Source organism: Mustela erminea, chromosome 19, assembly GCF_009829155.1.
Source record: "Mustela erminea isolate mMusErm1 chromosome 19, mMusErm1.Pri, whole genome shotgun sequence".
Lineage (NCBI taxonomy): Eukaryota > Metazoa > Chordata > Mammalia > Carnivora > Mustelidae > Mustela > Mustela erminea.
The window spans coordinates 42637531-42662257 of record NC_045632.1 but is presented as its reverse complement, the minus strand read 5'-3'; the positions used below and the strand labels follow the sequence as shown (position 1 = coordinate 42662257).

The window sequence follows — 24727 nt, the reverse complement described above, 5'->3', positions numbered from 1 at the left end:
CCTGGCCGGAACCCCCTGCCCACTCTGTCTTTCAAGCCTCACAGTGTATGAGAGATACAAGTATATAGAATCAAGGCACAAATATGACTTGATAAATTAAGTGGAATTAACTTCAGTACTATAGTAAGAGGGATCAGTTCATATGCTCCCTGTTTTATACCCACAGAAACCACTTTGAGGACATTAATGATCTCTCAAAACTGATCAGTTGTGTACAAGTAAACCATGTTTCTTTTAAAAAGAATGGTGTGCTTTTTCCAGGGTCAAGGTGGTTAAAATCTGGCACATAAAGCCCATTACTAGTGGCAGGAAAACATGGTGATATACTCTTCCAGCAGCCTTCAGTTCTAACCATCAGTTCCAGTTAAGAATTTTCCTTTGACAGCCAAGTGGGTAATAAAGCATTGCAACAACTTGAGTGCCTCTAGGCAAAACACCTTCTGTCACCCATACCTTATTCTAAGCATAGGTGGGCCTTGGCCAGACCATGGTAGGGATGAGGAAGAATGGAACCCAGGGCAGATGGCCTGGGGTGAGGACACAGGAGTGTGTGTACCTGCTGAGCCAAAGGCAGTAAGGTCGGTGGTGTAGAGCAGGGGCTGGTTATTCTTCCCGCCTCGCGTTGCCGTTGGTTCTGTCCCACTTCTGTGTGGCTGTGGAGAGAAGGAGGTGTGAGTGGCAGGGCGATGGCAAGAGGAGAAGATGTGAAGGTCTCCTGCAGGCCTCATGAGGTCCAAGTGCACTCGCTGAGGGCCTGGGAGCCGTAGGGGACATGAGTGCTGGTGGCCATCCCGGTGCCTCGCAGAGCTGCAGGGAGAAGGCATTTCACGCCGGGGCGTGCGTGCCCCTCTCTCCCTCCCTCTCACCGCCCTCGCACGTATTCTTTCGTCTCTCCTTTAGCACACCTGACCCCAGGCTGGGAATGTTCTTCTCTAGATGGGGTGCAGGGTTAGGGGCTTCAAGGGGGTGCCACTGTTAGGTGCCACAGTAAGCCTTCCTCCGAAGCAGCCCTGGGTAGCATGGCCCTCCAGGCCCACAAACTCAGGGAAGCTTGATCGGGGGCTTGTGGAAATGATCACGACTATGACCCTTTCTGTCCTCCCCTGGGCAACCTCTCCAGGGGACAGAAAACACAGCGTCCCTTACAGCAGAAGCCAGCCTTGGTTGTTGGGCCTTCATATAGGTACGCACGCACAGGTACCTTCCCAGCCACTGTCCTTGGTACTGCTGTCACTGCTGCAGTGTCCCCCATCTCAAAATCCAGGATTAAACCCACTTGTCCTCACCAACACTTCCCCCAGACTTTTGTCCATTCCCCAGTTATTTAGTGAGCATGAAAATACGCCAGAACAATTTTAGGCTCTAGGACACTGCCATGACCTCAGATCCCTGCTATCACGGGTCCTGTGACGGGTGGAACAAGTGTTACAAAGAGGGTCAGCACAAGTGAAGGGACAGGGTGAGAGGTCTTTGAAGAGGGGATGTTTGAGTAGAGAGCATCGCTTTCTAGGCAGAGGGACAGGGAAGGCCCTTACGTGAGGACATGCAGACGAGTGACGGGCTCTGCCTTGTGTCACGATCAGTCTGGCTGCTGGTGGAGAATAGACCGTGTGTGTGGGGGGGGGGGGTGACAAAAAGCCAGACAACTGTTAGGTTGTTGCTATGATCCTACTGGGTCTTACCTGACCTTCCCAACTGGGGCCCTACTGCTTGTCCGCTTGTCCCTTTTCCCCTGACCCCGTCCCTAATTGTTCAGAAGAGCTTGGAGTATTGGCCTGTCTGCCTCTAGCCACTCCTATAGCAAGGCCAGTCTTCCCTCCCAGCATCATCCCCCCTACCCGCCATGGTACTCATTTGCCCTCCAGGTCACTTGTCACTTAGTCCATCCTGTTGGCTCTTGGCCTTTGTATGTTCCTGTCCCCGCCCTTTTCTGTGGCCTCGCCTGGCATGTTCTCTCATCCTCTCAGTCCTATCTCGCTGTCCACTCTACTCCTGCCTACTTTATTTTATAGGATCGTTTCTGCCCCGGGGTGTGTTGGCTTGCTCTTCTAGCCCTGAGGCTCTGGAGGGCAGGGCCCGCATCTTTGCCTGCTCTAGATTCTGGTCATCCCAGAGCCCACCATACAGAAGGGCCTCAAAAGGCAATGGGTTTTGAATAGCAACTTGGGTTGTTGGGTTTTCCCAGGGCTTCTTGTCATTTGGAGGCACAGTTGTGCTACTTGTGCTTGGACTTTGGGGACTGGGATATCTCTGGAGCCTTGGCCTGACTGCCCCAGAATAGGCCCTGGGCCAACAGGGAGTTGAAGGTAGGGACGGGAGGTCAGGGGAGCAGCAGGTCACAACTCCAGGGGAGGGACTGGGGCCTAGAGTCCGGGTGGGGATGGGGTCTTGGCATCCTGGGGAGGCTCAGCCTAGCCAGCATTCACCCCTGCACCCCCTGCCTTGGCTTTCAGACCTAAAGCTGCACCTGCAGAGCACTGACTACGGCAACTTCCTGGCCAACGAGGCCTCACCGCTGACAGTGTCAGTTATTGATGACCGGCTTAAGGAGAAGATGGTGGTGGAGTTCCGCCACATGAGGAACCACGCCTATGAGCCACTCGCCAGCTTCCTGGACTTCATTACGTAAGTGTGCCCTACAGGGCCTTCCCCTCCCACTGGGCAGGATTGCTGCCCCTGCCGCAGCTGGCCTAGCATGGGCTCAGGCCAGCTGCCTGTCGTCTTCCTAGGCTGTGTGACCAGGCTGGTCATTGGGTAACCCTGGGCCTCTAGGCCGCCACCAGCCACTTCACTGCTGCCTGGGAATCTGGAGGGCAGGCAACGGTGTCCCATACTGTAGTGTTAGGAAGCCCTTTTCCTTGTAACCCTGGCATTACAGAGGTTGAGGTGGGGAGACCAGGGATGATGGGAGCACTTTTCCTGCCTCACCCTGCAGCATCCGCACTGAATACTCGCTAGGTCCCCACTTCCCGTCCTGGGATCAGGAGTAAGGGGATGGGCAGAGCTCTCGAGAGCCAGGTCCTTGAAATGGACGACTCAGGCCCTCTGGCCCCATCTGGGCTGAGGCCCATTCTCCATCTTCTCTGTCCATGGCCTTGGGTCTTAGGGAGAGGGGGAAGGATGAACATCTGGCAGCCTTTCCCAGTTCCCCAGATCCCCATGCTTATGACCCTTGACTGCCTGGCTTCTCCACTGTCTATCCCTTGGGTGTAGCCTTGTTTCCATTAAGTCCCTGGAGAAGCTGAGCAGAGGAAAGGCCACTGAGACCTGCAGGTGGGGGGTGGGGGCACTTGGTTGAGCCAGGTATGCCTGCTTGCCAGTGGAAACAGAGAGATAGAGGGGCACCTGGGTGGCTCAGTGGGTTAAAGCCTCTGCCTTCGGCTCAGGTCATGATCTCAGGGTCCTGGGATCGAGCCCCATAGGCTCCCCGTCTCTTTCTCTGCCTGCCTCTCTGCCTACTTGTGTTCTTTGTCTGTCAAATAAAATCTTTTTAAAAAGAAAGAAAGAAAGAAACAGGGAGATAGAGATGCTCCTTCTGCCAGGATATCCCATGAGCCATGAGCCAGGGCGGTGAACAAAGAGGTGGCCCCAGAGGTGAGATTTGTGGCTAGTTTAAATGAGTGTGCTCTGTGTTGGTGGAGTGTGAGTGTGTGTTGTGGGGAAGCATTTCCATATGCTGTTCTGGGTACTGTCGAGCTTTGACCATTCCCTGATTTGGGGGCTCCTACTCTCCTCCTTGGGACCTGGCACACCTGCCCACCTTGGTGCTTCCTGCCTGTCCCACCCCTGGCAAAGAGCAGCCACTTATTCAAGATCCACTTGCTCAAGGAGTGGTGGCAGCCAGAAGGGCTCCCTCCTTGGGTGGATGCCACAGGCTGGGACCCCTGAAGGGCTCAGGGAACCTGCCGAGGCTGGGAAATAGCCTCTTTCCTGGCCACAGGCCTCCTTTCTGGGGGCCTCCTTGCTATCCTGGCTGGGCCTGTAATTACACCTCCCTGGCTCTGGTCAAGGTACAGGCTACTTGGTCCTTCTGGGGCAGGAGGCCAGAGATGGGGCAGGTCTTGTGTTGCTGAGTTGGGGGTCACGCCGGAGCGTCCCATGTGCCAGTCAGCCCCTCGCCTGGGCCTGCATATCCCTTGCTCCAAGGCCAGAGCTGGGGACATACCAGGAAGCAATGGATTTATTGCCAAAGCCCAGCCTTCACCTTGTTTGCACAAGGCTCTTTCAGCTTCCTGACGATGTTCTGGCCTTGCCAGCGAGGCTGGCCGGAGGAGGCCTGACCCATGCCAGTGGTCAGAGGGCAGTTGTCATCCATCCCACTGCCCGCTTGGCCACCTGCCTGTGCAGCTAGCTCCTGGCCTTTCTGGGTACCCTTAGAGGCTTGGTTGCAGCCTGCCAGGCCATGAAACTGGAGAGGGCTCTGAGCGTGACTGAGCCCGCACAGCCGCCAGCTCTTTGCTGGAGGTTGGCTGCGAGCACCAAGCGTGCTTAAAGCAGCCAAGCACTATTGTGTGGCAGGCGTCACTTCCCCGCCCCTTCCATTCATGGGTGATCGTGGCTTAAGTCTTCCCATCTCCTCACTCCTGCCCTTACTCAGGAAGAGCTAAGCAGCCACGTGTCAGTCTGTCTGAGCCTGTGGCTGCTCGTTCTATGACCTCGTCGTCTCCAGTGACCCGCTCCTCTGCTCTCCACTTTAGCCGCCCCCACCGATGGCTACCCAAGGCCGTGTCACTGCTGGAACCATTCCACCCCAGAGTCGCTGAGTCAGGCCCCCCCCTCTACCCACAGTCTTCAGACCCTCCAGCCCACTCTCAGTCCCTTGTGGGACGCGGGTTCCGGACTCAGCAGGACACTGGGCCTTGCTGCTTCCCCTGCTGCCCCTTCTGTCTTCATTTTCCTCCCTCCCCAGCTGAGGTTCCCTGGTCCATCATTTGAGCACTCTTCTGCCAGCATCCGCAGCTCTCTTGGCCGCCCGTCTTCTGGTCCCGCCCTGGCTGGCAGCCCCCCAGCCCTGGAGGAATCCCAGCAGCCTCCAGCCTGGAGGCGCCCTCCCCCACCTCCACAGCCTGGAGCAAAGCTGGGGAAGCCGGCCTTGGGCGGTGATCCCTGCTGCCCAGCGGACATGCTGCTCACCAGCACAGCTGGCGTTGGCTTGTCTTTGCCCAGCCGGCCGTGTGCCTTCCCTACCCAGCACCCTGCAGCCCCCCACTAAGGTTGGGAGAGCACCTCACCATCTTGCACACACCCCTGTCCTGCCTCTAGCCTTCTCTCTGGGCAGATGGCCCACCTTCCTCCTCCATGGAGATGGTAGAAACCAGTCACCTCCCGGCACCACATCTGTGTCCCCAACCCTGATTCAAAGGCAGAGGCTTCCCTCTTCTCTTGGATCCTTCTGCCAGAGTCCTGAGTGCCCTCACCCCACCCCTTGGACCCTGAGTGGCCACTTACCTGTACTCACTTGTCTGTACAGCCGCCTTCCCCTTCCAGAGTCTTCCCATCAGCACCTGAAAAAGCACAGATCTCTCACATCTCCTGGGGCCTCGGCTTTTACACTCACTATCTGTCCTCTCAGCCCTGCCCCCACCCCAGTCTGCTTCCAGCCCTCCCTTCACTCACCACAGGGTGCTGACCAAGGTCACCGCTGACCTTTATGTGGCAGGGTTTCCGGGCCTCATCAGGAGCCGCGACCCTCTCGCCCTCCAGCAGTCTCTTCCCTCTCACGGCATCTCTGCCATTTCACTCCTGTCTCCCCATCTGCTCTTGTCCTCCATTCTGCCTCCTCCACTTCTTCCTTTCTGGGTCATTCCACCGTGTTGTGGCAAGAGAGGGGTCCCTTCCATTGGAGCCAGGGCCCGTCCAGCACAGCTCCTCCATACTGGGAACTCGCACCTGGCTTTTCTGAGGAGGTGGCTCTGTGGCTGAGGGGAAGGTATTTAAGGGAATAATCGAAGGGGGCTTCTGGCCTGAGGGAACCGTGTATGTCCTGAGTAGCTGGAGCATGGAGTCTCAAATCCTAGGGCTATCCAGAGGAATGTAACCAGAGAGGACAGTGTGGCTCTCCCAGGGAGGGGAGGCATTTGTTAGTGGCTCCGTCCTGAGCGTGAGTACTTGACGGAACAGTGCCATCACTTCCCACAGACCGAGCTGGCCCAGCTGGGGTGGAGGTTGGGACCACACAAGAGATCCACTCAGTTCTCCCTGGATGGCTGGACCAGGATTTCCCCAGGAGGTGATGGCTTCCTTGTCACTGAAAGTGTGCAAAAAGAAGGTGGTCAAGGCCTTTTCTGCCCTCCCATGGTGAAAGACAGCATCCAGTGGTTTTGTAGAGCGCAGCCAGCCTTTAGCCAACACACATGACCACTATCAGCTCTGGGCTAGGCCTGGCGCCAGGAGGGAGGGGGATGGATGAATGCAGTGGGATGGGTGCCAGTGGTGGGGCAGACAGCTCCTGGAGAGGCTCGTGGGCAGCTGCTACACATGGATCCGGGGTCACAGGAGGTTTCCCAGCACTAAGAGGACTCCAGGATCAGGTGGGGTTAGAGAGGCTGTTCAGAAGAATGGGTGGTGAGAGCAGCAGCAGCCTGGCGTGGGACAGACAGGCCTTGAGCTAGTGAGAATCCGTGAAGTAGGCTGTTGTCAGTCACCTGGTCTTGAAACAATGCAGCTCAGCTTCATGGCAATAAAGGTAATATGTCACTGTACCAAGGGTCCTTTCCAGGCCCAGCAATTAACTTGCTTTGTGACTTGGGATGGAGCCTCTTTCAGGGTTTTTTTGGCATCGGGGGCAGGGGAAGTCTTGATCTGGGCCATTCCATGATGGCTTCCCATAGGAGAGTGGGCCCCGAAAGGAGAGCTGGGGGGTTTGCTTTTGGGAGGTGAGTCTGGTCTCCGGGGAGTCTCAGGTGGGCCTCAGAGGCTTTTGTCTTTAGATGAGTGAGCCTCCCTGGAGGGCGCTGTTCCCCATGAGCAGCAGCCAGGTACCCATTGGCAGAAGAGCCTGGGCATGGTAAGCTGTACCATCGGGGGAGAGGTGAGGTCCAGTCTTTCTTATGTACTAGGGACTTCAGTGCCACCAGCTGGTGTGGGTAGCTGGATGGAGGCTTTGTCCCAGGACAGTGGCCTCAAGTTCCCAGTGGGCCTTTGAGCATACCTGCCATTCTCCCCAGAACATTTTGCACCATGGGCCACAGAGGTATCAGGTTACCTTAGGCCTCCCTATCCTGGCCCTCTAGCCCTCTCTTTCCACAACCACTGTTTTTGGGTCCCAGCAGGGTCTGTACTGCTGGGGCTCTAGACCTACCATGGTTTCTGGGTCCTGCATTAGATCTGGCTCCTGCCTTTAGGGAGAGCCAACAGTGCACTCTTTTCTGGAGACTGAGGGAGAGCCTGCAGGAGCACTTCCAAGCCCAGAAGGCTTAGGTGAAGCAGGAAGACCCAACTGCACCTCTGGGGAGGGGCAGGATTTTAATGATAAGGTGGGGGCCTCACCAGTTTTGCTGTGGGCTGCACTTCACTTATCCTGATGGCAGAGGGGAAACTGAGGCTTGACTGGTAGTTTGCTGAGGCCAGAACTTGATATCTCTGTTCACTTTCTGCCCTGGGCAGGGCTCTGCAGGACTCTGATGTGATTGAGCACAGATACTGTTTATGAGCAACCTCTGCTGGGAGCCCTAGGATGGACAGACTGGCTGAGGTACCTAGTCATTGGGGCCTGCCCCCCCAGGGCCAAGATGACAGCAGGGAAGCAAGCCATGCTTCTCCAGCAGGTGGCGCCAAAGGGCACAGCAGAGGGACTGCTCTTGGCTAGGGGCTCTGAAGACTTCTTGGAAGAAGGGGCTTCCTAAACCCCAACTCGAGACTTCTGTGGGCCCAAGCTGAGTCCTAAAGGCTCAGGGTGAGGGAGGGCCTCAGGGAAGAGGAATACAGACTCCCCACTCCCACTCTGCAAGGGCCTCTTTGGCCTGGCGGGCAGCCGCCTGTCCACTCCCCAGCTGTCTTCCTCTGGAGGGAGACGCTGACCAGCTGGAACCTCATTCTCTCTTTTTGAGGCCAAATGAGGGGAGGACTGGTGGAGTGGCTTTCTGGGGGCAGGGAGGCAGCTGCTGAAGCCAGGCGAGGAGGAGGAGGATTTCCCTGCCTGCTGAAGGCCTTGGCCTTGGGGGAGAAGCAAACAGCCTAGCCAGCACCATCTCTACCAGGCCTCCTCTGCCTCTTTTCTCCCAGGAAAGATGATTCTGGCTCTCACTGGGCTAGGGAGAAAAGTAGGGGCTGCTTCTGCAGGAACCTTGTCATTGATTCAGGGAGAGGGAGAGGGCCTGGCATGGGATTATCCAAGGCTGGCCTCGCCTGGGTTAGAATGGGCCCCTGGAGGGGGCTGGGGATATGTGATCATAAGTGACCCTTAATTGGCTCAGCATTTTCCTTGGTGCCCTGCCAGGACTTCTAGCGGGAGAAGCTGGGGGTAGCTAGGGGCTGCTACCACTGGCCCCCACATCTGCTGTTAGGGCTGAAACGTGAATCATAGCTGGCCTGTTCCACATCGTTGGAGGGGTAACGGCAAAGCTGGACGGTAGAGTCCTCCCACAGGGCTCTCCTCTGAGTCCCGGCCAGGACTCTGAGGAGTACCAGCTCCTCCCTTGGGCCCTGACCCTGGCCCATCCCCGACAAAAACAGATACCCTGAGTTGTGGACACAAGGAGTGGGGAGGTTTAGAAAAAGAAAACTGGCTTGTGGGGATCCCTTTGAAAAGACAAGACTAGATGGTGAGTGTTGTGCCAGGGCACAGACACCCTGGAAATGGGGACATAGAGCTCATCTGCCCAGTGGTGTGACAGGGTCGAGTGCCTGTACTCTCTCTTACTTCTTTGGCCATTGGCGTTGCTGATGCTGGTGGTTGTGGGATCGATAGGATGACGTAGGCCTAAGAGGTATGTTCTTCTCCTTGTCCTTGTCCAAAGGGTTGTGAGAATGTAGAAAAGCATCTTCTGGGTGGGGGCAGGGGTCTTTGTGGCTGTCTTGGGGAGCAGGATGGCCGGAGTGGGGCTGGATGGAGTGCAGGCAGAGGGCTGTGGGCAGGGACAGGTAGCCCTGTGGTACCATGCTACATGAAATGCTGGAGGCACTGGGCACGAGGGATGCTGTCCAGGGTGGAGGGGATGCAGGCTCAGGCTGGAGGCCAAGGCACAGAGCTCTAGCGAGCTTTCTCTGCGCTCCCTCTGCTCTGCCAGCTCTGTCAGGTCAGGGGCAGAAGGCTGGCCATTTGGGCTTCTTGGCATGTAGCTACACATGGGCCCGGCCTGAAGCCCTCAGTTGGAGAAGGGGGAGGGGGTTGCTGTCTCTTCTCAGTGCACATCCTGTCGCTGACCCAGCCAGTTTGGGGGCGGAGAGAGGGCAGCTGCCTGGCGCCAAGCCCAGGAGAGCAGAGGTCGCAGCAGGGCGCTGGGCTGGGTGGTTGTTGGGGGAGGGTGCAGCAAGCAGGGGGCGTGGGGGTCAGGCCAGGACAGGAATAGTGACTTTTTCCTCCTGCCGCCTTCCTGGAGGGCCTTGTGAGAGCTCCCTGCGTGGCTGGCCCTCTGAGCTGAGGCCTGGGCTACCCCTTTCCCTTTATTCTCTCAGTATTTAGGGTCACTGCCCACCTCTGTGGACAGCTTCAGCCTTAAGTGCTCAAAATACTGTCCCAGGACAGGGACCTACCGTGGGCCACCCAAACCTGGGGCCAGGCCTGGGCTTAGTGCCCGTTGAGGGCAGCAGCCTCCACCTCGTCTCTGACCCTTCAGTGGTGCCCCAACCCCCAGGCCTGATCCACTCCCCCATACCCTGAGTTCTTCACTGGTGACAGGCTGGAGGAATGTTGTGGTTATTGCCACCTGACTCTGCCTGGGCCTTCCCCGATCTTCACCCTGTCCCCGCATGGGTGACTGCGTGGAGCTCTACTGCTGCTCCTTTGTGGCTCTGTCTTACAGGTCAGTGGCAGAGCTCCACACACACACCCTCACTTCTCCACCTCCCCACCAAGTCTGAAGCGGGCTGCCTGCCCTCTCCAGCTCCGCAGCCCCCTCTGCTGCCTGTGCGCTCAGAGCAGAGAGCCAAGAGAGCCAGGGGAGCCTTGGCCTGGGATGACCTGAGCCCCACCTCCAGGCCTCGGCCCTCAGGAGGAGGCCATGCTCCGCCTTTGGAGTGGGGCTGCAGGGGCGGCTATCTACCTGTTCATCTCTGCCCAGCCTGGGGCCCTCCTCCAGAGGCACCCCCCCACTGGCTCCTTCTGGCCTTTCCTCCTTCTCTGGCCTCTTCCCACCCTACCCTTCAGCCTTTCCTCTCCTTGCTAACCATCCCTAGCCTTCCCCACCTAGAAGCCAGATTGACCCTAATGGGACTGGGTACTCCCTGCCTAGATCCTGCTCATGGGTCCCTCGCACTTGAAATTCAGTCAGGACCCTCAGGCTGGCCTGGACTACCAGTGTTCAGGCCCCAGCCCGCTAGCAGCACTGCCCTGCTTCCCTCCTTCTGCCAACCCTGATCTGTGCTCAGTTCCTCGAATGCAGCGGGCACTTGGGGAATGCCTCCAGGCCTTTGCACACACTGTTCCCTCTTCCCAGAACATGCTTTCATCTCCTACTTCTTTCATCCCCCAGGCTGGCCTTGTACCCCACCCCCCTTGTGCCCTGCTGGAACTATTCACACCGTGGGGTAGTTACCTGTTCCCAACCACTGAAGGGGCGTGAATCTATGCCACATCCCCCAAGGGAGGGGCTGCATGTGTCCCATACTCCTGGCGCTGGAGTATAGGGGTGCACCTGGGCAGCGAGGTGAGCCAGTGGTGGTGGCCTACAGCATCCACAAGGTGGCATCACCGCGGAGGAGCCGGAGACCTGTGTGGGATGGGGGCAGGGCACAGTGCTAGACTAGGACCCGCAGACCCTCCTCCCTGACGGGCTTCCCTGCTGTTGTGTGCCCCCTGCAGTTACAGCTACATGATTGACAATGTCATCCTGCTCATCACCGGCACACTGCACCAGCGCTCTATTGCCGAACTCGTGCCCAAGTGCCACCCGCTAGGCAGCTTTGAGCAGATGGAAGCTGTGAACATCGCGCAGACACCTGCTGAGCTCTACAATGCCATTCTGGTGGACACGCCCCTGGGTGAGCCACTGGGGCTGAGCGGGGAGCAGGGGGGCAGTGCCTCCACATGGGGTTCATGTGGACCCCTTGTGGGGGGGGTTGGTGCTGGGCCCAGAAGGGAGGCCTGCCCCCTGCTGCTTATCTTTATCATCCTCTCTGCTTCCCTCTCATTCTCTCACTCTGCCTTCTGCTCCTTCCCTGTTGCTTTTCTGGGCCAGGCAGGCTACCCCCCAGGGCCTGCCTCGGAGCGTGTAACTTTGTGAAACTGGCCAATTTCTCAGGATGCAGAAGAGGGCTGACCTCATGGAGAGGGGAGAGGCCCAGGTCCCTCAGAGTCTTGGGAGCTCAAACTGTGCTCGTCTGTGGCCCCAAGTGGGGCCAGAGGGGCTGGCCGCCTGTGAGGCAGAGGAGAAAAGCAAATAGCTTCACTGGCCTCCACAGAGCAGGTCCCAGGGGCCAGGTCAGGCAGTGTCCGGCAGGATGCAGGGTTCGTGTCAGAGGCCAAGAAAGGAAGGGGAACTGGGAGCTTCCTGCAGGGCCCCACCTAGGCAGTACTGGCTCCTGCCTGTCTTGGAGGCTGGGGAGAAGGCACTACGGCTGTCAGCAGCAAGTGCCCTCATAGCCACAGTCCTCGTCCCGAGGGCACCACCTCCAAGAAGTCTCCAGGTTAAAACACTGGTTCTAAGCTGTACTTGTTTCTGTACTAAGAGGCCTGAGCCCTACCTGCTGGGCATATCTGCTGTAGGCTCTCTCAGTAACTCTGAGCTAGTTCATCTTTAAAGAAGAGACATACCGGTGAGTCTGAGGGCCCATCAGGGAAGGGGGCTCTGTCCTGCTCTGGCCTCCACTTGCAGCCCAGCAGTCCGTGCCCACCCAGCTCATTCTTTGTCTGGAAGAGAAAGAGGCTGGTTTTCCAAATGTGGGCCCCAGGCCCTCCCAGGGCTTGCAGATCCGTGGGCATCAGGCCCCAAATCCACAGCTGCCCCTTAAGGAAGGAGGATGTCATGGCCTCTTATGCAAGTCTGTCTCTGGCATGGTCTGAGCTTGGGTCTGCCCCAGAGGCGATTAGATCATGTTATGGCTGGCCGCCTCTTTATAAATCAGTTTTAGGAGCAAGGATGCAGGAGAAGCTCAGGTCAGTGCACATGGCCCCAAGGATTGCTTCTGCCACTTCCCAGGCAATCGCCCAGGCTGGGTTGGGAGGCCCCCAACCCCTGGGCAGTCAGGCCTGTGACAGGAGCCCCCTGTGCCCTGCAGGGGTGGCTGAAACAACAGCTGGATTCTTGCCTTGGCTGAATCCAGTCGCCCACCCTCACCCCCACATCTTTCTTCCCCAGCGGCCTTTTTCCAGGACTGCATTTCAGAGCAGGACCTGGATGAGATGAACATTGAGATCATCCGCAACACGCTCTACAAGGTAGGGTCCTGGTCGGTGGCAGACTGGCCTCTAGGCGGGGGCCCCTGCCGTGGTGGGCTGGTGATTTGGGGGGTTGCTGGGACAGGACGCAGCTGTACCAGGCTCCTATCCCAGGGGCTTATCTGCTTCCTTGCTGGCTCCTGCAATGGGCGCAGGCTGCATGGAACAGGTTCTCTGTCTCGGCGCCTGCAGCGGGCCCTGATAAGATCAGCAGGAGTGGCTCGTGCCCCATAGCTTGGCCTGTTGGAGCTGGCCTCTGGATGGTCGCTCCTCCTGCAGCCAGGAGGGTCACGGGCTGCCATCCAGGCCATAGCTTTCAGGTTTACCCTGCCTGGACTGTTGCCAGCAAGGACAGGCTTTGAGCAGAGGTAACAGGACACTCAGGGTGGAGGGAGAGACCCAGCCAGGTGTAGCCGGGTCACCACGTCCTTCTCGGGTTCCTAGGTCTAGAATCAGAGTCACATCCCAACATCCGCTCCCACTGTCCGCTTCCTCCCCAAGGCTGTGGCATGGGTTGGTGACCCCTGGAGACAGAGTGAGCAGAGGATTCGTGGGTCTGCACTGCCCTGGCCCAGAGAGGCTAGGAGCAGGGCTGTGAGCCAAGGCGGGGGGCTGGCTAGGGACCAGTGAAGGACATTTGGGACAGACTGGGCTCTGGCTATAGTGAGGCACTGAGCTATGGTGCCAGGACCCCTGATGGGCTGCAGCTAGGAACATGGGTCAGGCTCCGAAGTGGGGGCCAAAGAGAGCCCAGGCCAAGGGTCCTGCTGACCTAACCCTGAGAACATCTTTTGGTCGGATCTTTTCAGGGAAGGGCTTCTCCTACCTGGGTTAGAGCTAGGGGCCCAACACTCGGCTGCCGCCTGAGCCAAGGCCCTCCAGTCTGCCTCCAGGAGTCTGGGCTAGAGTGCAGGGGAGGCTGTGGGGGTCGACGAGGAGCCAGCTTGTGAGTTGCAGGGGTGTAGGCAGGGGAGCAGCACATGCAGAAGCAAGCAGGGAGAATGGGCCAAGTGGCACACAGTTTGCTGTGGAAGCGCAGGTTTCAGACGGACAGCAGGACATAGGTCTGGAAAAAGAGAGGCACAGGATCAAGTCACCCAGGGCCTGGAGTGCCAGGCTGGAGTTTGAACTATTTTCTGGGGATGGGGTTGGCCCGTGAAGGTTCGCAGCAGGACAGAGTATCATCAGAAAGTCCCCTCTGGCTGCAGTGTGGAGAGGACTGAGCGGAGAGGTGAGGTTCAGATAGGAAGATTGCCGACTTCTTTAGTCGTTAGGACTGCCCTAGGCACTAGGAGGGCATCAGTGTCCACACAGGTAAGAGGAGGAAACGGAGGGCTCCGAGAAGCAGGGTCAGTAGCCGGAAGCCACTTCCTAGACCCCGGCAGCCCCGGATCACAACCTGGCTCAGCCTGCTCACACAGCACGTGCTCTGCTCTGCCCCGCTAACAGGGAGGCAGGCCAGGCAGTCAGCCGAGGCTGTGCGCGCACCATCTGAGTGCTCCTGCCCGCCCCCAGCTGGCCCACTGCCGGGATCCCTGCCCTGAGACTGGGTGAGGGGTGCGGCTGTCCCCCCAGCCTCACCCACACCCTCACCGGGCCTGACTGGTTCTAGCTGGAGTCACTGGCGAGGGCTGCTCGGGCACTAGCTCATAAACACCGATCCAAGACTGAGGGCACCCTGCCAGGACCGCCAGCTCGTCAGGCAATGTCCCAGCCCAGTGGCCACAGATGGGAGATTAGACGGACCCTCAACCACCTGGCGGGTGGGAACTGTAGGCAGCTGGTGCAGCAGCCATGGGCTGGCAGGCTCCAGGGGGCAGGGTGGGGGTGGGGAGATAACCTCAGTACCTGGGCCTTTGGGGTCTTGCCAGTTTCTTCAGCTGCCCTCGCTTCCCGAAGAGAGTTTGGGCCTGTCCCACCATCTCCCCTGACACTGGGCTCAGCCTCTGACGGGACTGGTATGGCTCGGGGAAGGCTGGTGGCCTCCCCATAGACTGGAGCTACAGGCCCCCCACTGGGACAAGCCTGGAGATTTGAGTACAGCCACCCTGGCTGGCTGGGAGGAGAAGAGTGGCTGCGGACAGTCGTAGAGGGACTCAGTTATCACCAAGCCATGGGAGGATTGGCAGAGGTTTCTGCCCCCCAAGCCCTCTGATTCCTGGGGATCTGCTGTGCTGGGGTCCATTCTCTCCTTCCAGGATTCTGGCTCTCTGACCTATCCTAGACTTCTGTTTCCTCTGAGCCCAGCTTGCCCAGTGCAGCTGGCCAGGTTTTGTCTTTGCTTGTGAACTCCTAAGTCTCATTTTACCCCCTTGGGGCAGAAGACCCTGTGGCTTAAGTCAGCTGGTAGTGGGTGGAAAAGTCTCCAAACCTTGGAGGGAAGACCTCAGGACTGAAAGCTTTCTAGGCTTCCCAGCTCTCACCCTCAACCCTGAAGAATCATCTCTAGCCTGTGGAGCCACAGTCGCTGTGACCAAGCCACCAGAAAGGACCCAGGAGGATCTGAGTGAAGGGAGCTCCCCAGGGTCCCGAAGACCATCCCCCTGCCCCCAACCTTGACATGTGTCTGGTTGGTTTTATGAGTGAGTGCTGGCCCGGAACTAGGTCCTGAAATGACCTGTCCTTTCCTTGTGCCCAGCAGGTCCAGTTTGCCTGGGCAAGAAGTGCTCATTCCCACCACAGCCCATGTGTCCAGCCATTGCACTGCAGGGATGACGTCTGTGAGGGCAGTAATCATCCCTCAGCAGGAGTAGGGCTGGCAGTTTGCTTCCTGCTTAATGGTGCCTGGGAGCTACCTGAGGGATAGAAGGAGTTCTGTGAGGTGGGGGGCCAAGAGGGGCCAGGGTGCCCTGTCCAGGTGACCTCGGTGAACTCTCAGGAGTAACCTTCCCTCACTAAGCCCAGCAGCATGTGGTTTGGTGAGGCTGAGGAGGGGGTTTTGAGGGAATGGCAGGCAGAACAGCTGGGGGCAGACCGAGCCCCTCTCTGAGCCTGGCCTCCTGTGGGATGATGGTGGAGGGGCATGGAAGGGCACGGAAGGGGCAGCACACCACGAGGCTGACGCTTTTCGGCCAGAAATTGCTCTGTCACTCCTGGGTGCAGAGAGGCAGCAGGCCAGCTGATGAACAGTTGGGATTTGTGGATATTCTGAGGCTCTGACATGGGGGCTGCCCCGGTGCAAGGGTCTCACGGTGCAAGGGTCTGGGGAGGGAAGGAGGGAACGGGAAGGAGGAGGCCTGGCACGTGCCCCAGTTCCCTGCCTGGGTTGAGCAAGCCCCCTGCTTCGCACAGGCCTACCTGGAGTCCTTCTACAAGTTCTGCACCCTGCTGGGCGGGACCACGGCCGATGCCATGTGCCCCATCCTGGAGGTGAGTGCCTCCCTCTCCTCCCCGCAAGCTGCCAGTCCCTGGGAGCCTGGGCTTGGGGGAAGCTCTGCTGGCTGACTGGCACCTGCCCCTTCCCTCTCGCCTTGCTTGTACACCGGCCCCACAGTTTGAAGCCGACCGTCGAGCCTTCATCATCACCATCAACTCGTTCGACACAGAGCTGTCCAAGGAGGACCGTGCCAAGCTCTTTCCGCACTGCGGGAGGCTCTACCCGGAGGGCCTGGCCCAGCTGGCTCGGGCTGATGACTATGAGCAGGTGAAGAGCGTAGCTGACTACTACCCGGTGAGTGCCCTGGCTACAGGGGGACGGGCAGGTCTGCATGCCCAACCCACGGCTGACGGCACGCTCCCACTCATGCTGTCCTTCCCCCCGCGGGCCAGGAGTACAAGCTGCTCTTCGAGGGCGCAGGCAGCAACCCTGGAGACAAGACCCTGGAGGACCGATTCTTTGAGCATGAGGTGAGGGGTTGCTTCCCTGCCCCTCGTAGGGAGAGGTTGGTGGCTGGGGCCTGACGCTGCTGTCACGGCCACCTGCACACCACACCTGCCTCTGTCTGTAGGTGAAACTGAACAAGCTGGCCTTCCTGAACCAGTTCCACTTTGGTATCTTCTATGCCTTTGTGAAGCTCAAGGAGCAAGAGTGTCGCAACATTGTATGGATCGCCGAGTGCATTGCCCAGCGCCACCGCGCCAAGATCGACAACTATATCCCCATCTTCTAGTGCCCTGGCCCGAGGCTCCCCACAAGTGTGTGTCTACGTGCGCTGGCATAAAGCCCGTGGTTCACATGCCTTCCCTTGGGGGTAGCACATTGTTCTAGTGACTTTTGGTTTCCCCCAACCTCTCTGAGATGGCTCTTGGGCCTAAGAAGGGGCTGGGCACCTGCTCCCCCTGTCAAGGATGGAACCTGCCCCCCCCCGGAAGGAGGCCCCCTCAGCCCTCTGTTTACAGCCGCTGACATGTCTGAGAAGCACGTGGTCATTCCTGAGAACCCCCTGGGGCAGTGGGAGCCTCCTCTTACCCCTGTGGTTGGCCCCAGGGAAGGATAGTTTGTCCTTGAGGCATAACTCTGCAAGCCTGTCCCTCAGCCCTGCCCTCTGAGACAATAAACCACCCTGAGCCTAGCTGTCTGCTGTCTCCTTCGGGCCCCAGTACCTCTCCCAGACCCCAACTTCCCTCAGGTGCCACCTTATCGAGCCTACCCCTACCAAAGCTTCCAACATCCTTTGCTGGCCCTCTCCCTGTGCAGCCAGGTTCTGCAAGGTCGGGGAAGTCACTGGAGGCCCCGATAGGCCTGTGCAGTTGGGTCCTGGCCCTGGACGGTCCCAGGCGTATTTGCCTTATTGAGCCCCACTATGCCCCAGGCCAGGGGCATGACCCCCATTTCACTATGAGGAAGCCCAAATCTGTGGATAAATGATCTTCCCCCAGTCAGTGAAGGGGTAACTCAGTGTGAACCACGGACCCTGTGCCCAGAGCCTCAGCCCATGCTAACCAGCAGGGGTTGCCCAGGCTGTCCCCATCTGTCACCAAACCACAACCTGTCATCCAGGTAGTCACCCCATCCCCACACAGCATTTTTCCATTCTAGGAGAAATAAAAATCTGTATTTAAAAGGTGGCAGTCAGGCAAGTGGGGGCAGCAGCCTGCCTGTGGCTGGGGGGGTTGGGGTGGGTGGTCAGGGCCCTAATTCTTGAGCCAGTCAAGAACCAGGATTCACCCTTTGAATTGCAGCACTGAGGCACTGGTGCCTCAAAAAAATCCTGAGGGGGGTCCCCACCCCACCCAGTCACTCCTTAGTTTGCAGAAACATTGTCTGCGGGATCCTGTCGAAGTCTACAGCTAAGTCTAGCACAGAGCTCCCCATCCAGCTGGGTTCTCCCAGCTCCATGGTGGAACCTTGCGCCCAGGAGGGTCTGTGTGGGCTCATGAAGCAGTAGAGAGGCCTGGAGGCTTATTGGGAAGCCTCAGCTTCACCAGGCCTGGCCTGGGGCACTGATCAAGTGGGGAGGGCTAGGGTCCTTAAGGCCAGGCTCTAGGGCAGGCTCGGGGGGTCACAATGCCTGGGGAGGGCCAAGGGCTCCTGGGACCTCCTCTGCCGAAGCAGCTAGGCCATCTGTGGGCACTGCTCACTGGGCTGCCACGGGGGAAGGGCCTGGGTCTGGGTCCGGGCCAGGGTCCTGGGCTGCATCCTGAGCTGGGGTGGAGCCCCGCTGGCCGGGCCGCAGTGCTCTTGGCAGACAGTGATTGATGAAGAAGGTCTGCAGGAAGCGGCGCCGCAGGCCCTCAGGCAGGTAGTAGTGGATGAAGTACATGAGCCCCAGGCCATGGCCCGGGTAGTAGCGGCGTCGTGGCTGAACCGCCAGCAGTGCATCGGTGATGGCATCTACCACCGGGCTGAGGTCTGGCAGTGCCAGGCGCAGTGAGTGCAGGAACTGCCCATGTAAGTGCTCGATGTAGTCCTCGCCGTAGGCCTGGAGCAACTCTTGGGGCAGGCTGGCCAGCAGCAGCTCCTTGCGCTGCTCCCACTGGCCCACATTGCGCACCGACTCTGGGGGGAGGGAGCGAGCGGCAAGGTCGGGGTGAGGTCAGTTAGGGAAGCCAAAGCCAGACTCAGGTCCATCTACCCCCAAACCGATCCCTGCCTCCAGCCAGAGTCTTGCCCATTCCTCAGCCCTGATCCCACCCCAGACAGGACCACACCCACATGCCCCATCCCAAACCCAACCCCCACCTGTTTTAAAGCAGCCAGGCTGGATGACGCTGACCTTGACCCCCCAGGGCAGGAGTTCACAGCTGAATGTGTCCATGAGCAGCACCATGGCCGCTTTGGAAGCCCCATAGGCGGCCAAGCACGGGTATGGCATGTCTCCTGGGGAGGGATTGGGAGTGAAGCAGCTCAGCCAGGGCCAGAGGCTCTGGCATCCCTCCCCACTCTGCAGCAGCACCTTTTCTACTCTAGTGGGGAAGGGCACTCACCTGCTGGGCTGCCCAGAGTTACAATGCGGCCCCTAGAACGGCGCAACAGTGGCAAGAGACCCTTGGTCAGCTCAAGCGCACCGAAGAAGTTCACCTCCATGCAGCTGCGGAAAGTGGCCACTGGAGACAGCTCCACATCAGCCACCACATCGTTGTAGCCTGCGTTGTTGACCAGGCCCCACAAGCCTGAGGTCAGAGAAGGGGTGAAAGAAGAGCCCAAAGATCCGGGTCAGGGCAGCGGCAAACCTCTAACTCCTGCCCATTCACTCCCACCCAAGCACACCCTCTCCTGGGGGAGCCACGGCCACTGACCTGTGCTGGTGGTGTGGGCCTTTGTGAACTCCAGTGCTCGGCTGATGTCTGCTGGCTTGGTTAGGTCCATCTGCAGCAGCCTTAGGCGAGGGGAACAGCAGGCGCGCAGCTCTAGGGCACCGGGGCTGTCCAAGTCCAACACGGTGGCCAGCACCGTAAAGCCCATGGCGTCTAGCTTCTTGGCCGTCTCCTTGCCAAAACCAGAGTCACAGCCTGGCCAGGGCAGAGCAGCCAGTCAACTCCTACTGTGGCCCAGTCCGGCCCAAGACAACTCTAGGATTCACCGGGGTCCAGACAGGATCCAGGCCCCTGGATATCCAGTCTTCAGCAGTCAGCAGCCCTCCCTCCTTCCCAGATTTGCCTCTACAGGCTTCGCCCCTCTGGCTGAGCACCTGGGCCCCAGCTCTCTCATAGCTGCCAACTCCCTGACTCCCCATAGCTGCCCCAAACATGGCTTACAAGTCCCACTTTACAGATGAGGACACGAAGACCGAGGAATTCAAAGTTGCTTCCCGAAGTCACTTAGCCAGTAAAGAGGACGGTCAGGACTCTCCTGGAGGTCAGCGGGAGACCCTGCCTGCTTTGCTCTCAGGCCTCAGCTTGCGGGTACAGTAACACAGCCTCTCCCTTTCTCGCTGCCCTTGCCTGGGCTTCTTCCTCTTACCTGGCCTAGGAAGCAGCCCCTCTTTGGTCCTGTCCCATCTTGCCCCCTTGAATCCATTATCTACCTAAGCAGCCAGAGGGATCTTTCCAAAAATGACAGTATCACTCTGCGGCTCAAAACCTTTCCAAGCCCCCCCCCCCACGCCCTCCCCCCCCACCCAGCCCTCAGGATGAAGCCCAAGCTCTCCATGCATGTCATCACAACCTGAGCCCCACCTCCCTTCCCGGCCAACACCCCTACTATTGTTCCAGGCTGCAGGCAAGCAGGAGGCCAATCCCCACCTCACCCTTGACCCCTAGTCTTGGAATTCCAATCAGTGGCAACAGTGGGGCATTCTCTGAGCCTCAGACCACTTGCCCCCAGGACAGGCAAGATGATGGATGGAGAAGAGAACAGACCTGCATTTGAATCTCTTCCCACACCCAACAAGTGTGACCTGAGGTCAGTTACCACTTTAGAGACTTAATTTCCTGTCTTTGGTATGTGGAGAGAGGAACCACCAGGCAGAGCCAGAGTGAGGGTCTCATAAGCAATGCCCCCTTCCTTGATTGTTCCCATTCTGGTCCCGATTCCTGGGCAACCAGCAAGGGGAGGGAGAGGCCCTTGAGGGCTGAGGCTCTCTGAAGCCTCTCTCCCTGGAGGTCCTGCTGAACAGAAGCTTCACAGGAGCCCTGCTTCCCCAGTTCTGGACAATTCTGGACACTCTGGGATGGGAAGCCCTCTTCACCTCAGCCCCATCCCCTCTGCTGCGGCAGAGAACAAAGCTGAGCAGGGAGGGGGCTGTGAGCTGGGCTTTGTGTGGGTGGCTGGGGGACTGCAGACAGCCTTGGGCTGATGGGTCTTTCCAGGGCCAGTGTGGCTCCAGGAGGCAAGAGAGCACCTGTGTGCCCACTCGAATAAGCTCCCTCCCAGAGCAGACAAGCCATTCACAGGGAGAGGGAAGCCTTCCAGAGCCTCAGCTCTGTGGCCCCAACAGTCACCCATGCCTTGCACACCCTCTTGTTCACCTGAACACACACAGATACCTGTACATACCTCCAACCTGCCTGCCTATTCACATGGGGGTTCATGCCCAGGAAACCCCCTGCCACCATCGGTACACAGACGTACACACAAGGCACTCAGCCACTCAGCCCAAACTCTGACCCCATGGCTGAGCTCTTGGAGTGGCCTTGGGCAGCGGTTTTCAGGGGAATTCTCAGGCAGCTCTGGCAGGCTCAAGACACCGTTTCTGGCAGGTGAGGCAGGGCCTGGTCACCTCTTTGTCTTGCAGTCAGGTGGTGAGAAAGGAACCCGCAGAGAAGCTGGACTGGGCTGGGCAGCGCTCCTATCCCAGAGTTGCGGGAGCCCAAGCCTCAGCTGGCGTCCCAACTCTCCCCTTACTCTCAGGCTCAAGGCAAGGAGAAGTAACAGCAGCAGCATGAAGGCCTGAGCGGAGATCTCAGGAAAGACTGCCCACTGGGTCACTGCCCACTGCTGGTCAGTACCAGCAGATAGCCCGGGTCCTGTTGAGGCAGCTCACGTATTAGAAGGCAGAGCCCACAACCTAGATCCTGCTTCATACCAGGAGGGTCTGTATCTTTCCTTCCCCAATCCCTTGAAATTTCATACTGTACCCTGAACTCAGGTCCCACGCATCCAGCCCGAACCCTGCTTTAACTCCGCCCTCTTGCTGAAGCCCAAATGCCCTCATGCCATCCCTACTCCCACCCCACCTCAGCAATCTGGCTTCTTACCTGGCATTCAGGGCCTCTTCTGAGGAAACAACCTCATATCCCACCACACCCCAGCAGCCGGGCTAGTTATGGACTGTCCCCTACCCAGGCCATGCTCATTCCTGTCTCAAACCTTTGTCCCACATCCACGCTTTGTCTGATCCAAAACACCTTCCGTCCATCTTCACGCATCCTCCCAGGCCCAGCACAAGGATGGCCTCTGGGAAGTTCTCCCAGGTTCATCTGATCATGCAAGGGCCCCTACTGGACAGAGCCTCTAAGAAGCTGGTCTAGAGGCAACCCTCAGAGGCAGGGCCCAATATAAGGGCAGAGCTCTGAGAACCTGTCCGAAGCCATGGGGGTTGGGGGAGAACTAGGCTGCCCCTCCCCCCATACAACAGAGCCAGTTCCCCCTGGCCTTTCTCCCCCTCCCCACTTCCGGCTAAGCCTTAGTCACCCCCTGCCCCCCCACTACCGTCCTTCTGGTGACAGATTTATTCCCTGCTCTAGACAAAGGGAACTCTGCCAGGCAGCAAGAGGCACCTGAGTACAGCCCTCCAAGACCTCCTTCCTGGGCACTGGAGGAGGAATTGTGGGGTGGGGTGCTGGTTGCAGACTCTGGACGGTTACCTCAGCAGTTTGGGGATGGGTGGCAGGTTCTGAGAGGCAGCTGAATGACCGGATGCCTCTCATGGTGACCTCAACCTTTTCTGGAGTCTAAGGATCCCAGTCAACTGGGGGCGGGGGGGTTGCCTCAACTCCCCATCTAAGCGCCTTCCTCTGACCCCAGGGAAGAGGAGATAGGGCATCCCATGCGGGAATGTTAGGCAGAGGTCAAGGGGTGACCATCCTCTGAAGTCCTTCGGAGCGCGCCCCTGTCCAGAGACTGCGGTCTTGAAGAGGGGCATAGCATAAACCCCAAACTCCAGGAGGTTCCGTCTTTCTCATCCAGCAGTTGTCCCTGCGCACCTGCCCACTCCTGGCCTCATTCTCCCTCCAACGCTCTCCACAGCGGCAGGTAGTTAACCCGGACTTAGGGAGGTGCCTTGCGCTTCCTACTTGGCTCACTCCCGGCACCCAAGGGAAGGCGACACTCCCACTCCTGAGCTAGGGTCCCGCCTTGCCTTGGCGTGCTCAAGGGGAGCCCTCTGGGGGTCTGGTCCCGCCCTCGAGCCTGGAGTCCCCGCGCTTCGCGCACTCACCGGTGATGAGCACCGCGCGAGTGGCCACGGGCAGGCGCGGCGAGCGCGCCAGGCGGGACAACGCGATCCAGCCGGCGGCGGCCAGCACGGCGAGTGCGGCCGGCGGGGGCAGCAGGCGCTGGCACAGCCAGTCGAGCGCAGCCAGCAGCGCCAGCGCCGCCAGCAGCGGGCGGCCCAGACGTAGGTCTGCGCGCAGCAGCTGCAGCAGAGCGCGGGCCGCCACAAGCAGCCAGGCACCGCCCGACGGCCAAGGCCAGCGCTCCATGGCGGCTGGGCCGGGCTGGGCCGGGCTGGGCCGGGGCGGGGGCCGGGCTGGGGAGCAGGGAGAGGGACTTGGGGGCCGGGGCGAGGGGCGCGGGGTGCAGCAGAACACCGGCCAAGGACTGGAGGGACACTCGCTTTCTCTGCTCGCCCTCGGGCCGAGCTTATAAAGAGCCCCGGGGGGGCGGGGAGAGGGCGGAGCTGAGGCGGGGAAGGGGGCGGGGCTTTCCTCCACTTCTCACCCGCACCCTCCTCCGGGCAGGTGCCCCCCCTCCGCCCCGCCCCTGCGGCCAGATCTGCTTTCTAAGAAGCCGGAACAAAGTCCCAAAGTTGCTGCTAGAGGAGGAGCCGCCTAGTCGCGGACCGTGCCGGGAACAGGGCCGGTCGGTGTAGCCCTCGTCCCTTGCATATGCTCACCCCTTCGCCCACACCCCCCACGCTCCCAAGGCCTCTGACCCGCCGCTCCCAGGTGAGCACACCCACCTCACACTTGTTTGGGACACCTAAGGACACTTAGAACCACCATCAGCTTCCCACACCGACAGCACCTGTGCTGGCCTCCTGGCCTGCCTAACAGCTTGGAGAAGCAGCCCGCCCTCACCCGGCCGGCCGCCGCAGCCGCAGCGGGCACACGCGCCGCACTCCCACGCTGTGCACGGCCGCAGGTCCCGCGCGCGCGCGCGCGCAAACACACACACACACACACACACACACACACACGCCCTGACGCGCGCACACACCTAAGCTGCCCGCGGCCACAAAACCAGCTTGTGGCGGGTGCTGGGGGGAGCAAGATGACTGCCCAGGTTCTTGGGAATCTCTTGCCCCGCCTTCCACCTTCCCTCCAGGGCCCAGTCCTGGGGATGCACCAACCCCACCTCCTTCTGCTAAACAAGTGTACGTGTGTGGGAGTGCAGGGGTGTGTGTGTGTGTGTGTGTGTGTGGCGGAGGCGGGTGCTCACAGAAAGTGTCTAGGCCTCCCATTACTTCCAGCCCACCCTCCAACCCATACTCCAGGCCAATGGGGACACCTGGAGAGTGAGTGAGGGCAGCCTCTAGGACAAAGTGATCCCTGTCCTACTCCCATGATCCCGCAGGGTATAAAATAAGTGATGTGAGTGTGGGTGCATTTCCCTGCCTGTATATATGAAGATCTGTGTTTGTGTGTGGCCCAGCGGCCCCCCATCCTGCCCACCCCCGTGTCTGGCACCCTGTATTTGGCATCCATGCTAGGGCTCTGCCAGGCACTAGGAATTGGTGCCAGCATTTGGCTGCCAGGCCTGATTTTGAGGGCAGTAGGTGCACCCCATGGCAGAAGGAGTCCCTGCTTCCTGTGGGCCTCTGGATCTTGCCCACTGCCTCATCTATGCCCAAACTAGGTCCTGGGAGGTCATGGACCCCTCCTAGCCTTGTGCCCAATCTCTATCTTAGGTGCTCAGGCTCTGTGCCATGGCTTAGAGGCAGTGTCTCCTTCAAAGCCTTCTCTGCCACCCAGGCATAGCTCCCTCTTGGGCCAGGGGATTCGCAGGGAGGGGGCTGGGAGCCATTTAGGCAGGGACCTCTGGGTTGAGGGCCCATCTCCTTTTCAGAGCCACTTCTGTCCCTTTAAGTATTCCTTCTCCTCTCAACACAGACGGCAGGCTAGCCCTGGCCTGGGGAGGAAATGTGTGAC

At 59.2% G+C, this 24727-nt stretch overlaps 2 protein-coding genes and 1 long non-coding RNA gene across 3 annotated transcripts in view; 1 reads left to right on the top strand and 2 right to left on the bottom strand.

The window, feature by feature from the left end:
• Window positions 1-17046, top strand: part of ATP6V0D1 (ATPase H+ transporting V0 subunit d1) — a 39234-nt gene extending 22188 nt beyond the window's left edge. The window contains exons 2-8 of the mRNA XM_032324345.1: window positions 2454-2625; window positions 10961-11139; window positions 12456-12535; window positions 15827-15904; window positions 16029-16205; window positions 16304-16381; window positions 16483-17046. Coding sequence (XP_032180236.1) covers window positions 2454-2625; window positions 10961-11139; window positions 12456-12535; window positions 15827-15904; window positions 16029-16205; window positions 16304-16381; window positions 16483-16644 — 926 coding nt within the window. The 3' untranslated portion in view covers window positions 16645-17046. The remainder of the gene's footprint in view (window positions 1-2453; window positions 2626-10960; window positions 11140-12455; window positions 12536-15826; window positions 15905-16028; window positions 16206-16303; window positions 16382-16482) is intronic.
• LOC116579255 lies at window positions 521-6710 on the bottom strand. Its single transcript, XR_004281196.1, has 3 exons — window positions 5617-6710; window positions 5449-5504; window positions 521-653 (listed from the first exon to the last, which is right to left on the bottom strand). It is a non-coding gene; the product is annotated as an uncharacterized LOC116579255 (long non-coding RNA).
• Window positions 17047-17300: 254 nt separating the features above from the next.
• Window positions 17301-23235, bottom strand: HSD11B2 (hydroxysteroid 11-beta dehydrogenase 2). Its single transcript, XM_032324343.1, has 5 exons — window positions 22795-23235; window positions 19214-19426; window positions 18902-19087; window positions 18657-18794; window positions 17301-18473 (listed from the first exon to the last, which is right to left on the bottom strand). Exons 1-5 carry the CDS (start codon window positions 23057-23059, stop codon window positions 18052-18054), a joined length of 1224 nt encoding a protein of 407 aa, XP_032180234.1. The 5' UTR covers window positions 23060-23235; the 3' UTR covers window positions 17301-18051.
• Between the last annotated feature and the right edge of the window lie 1492 nt (window positions 23236-24727).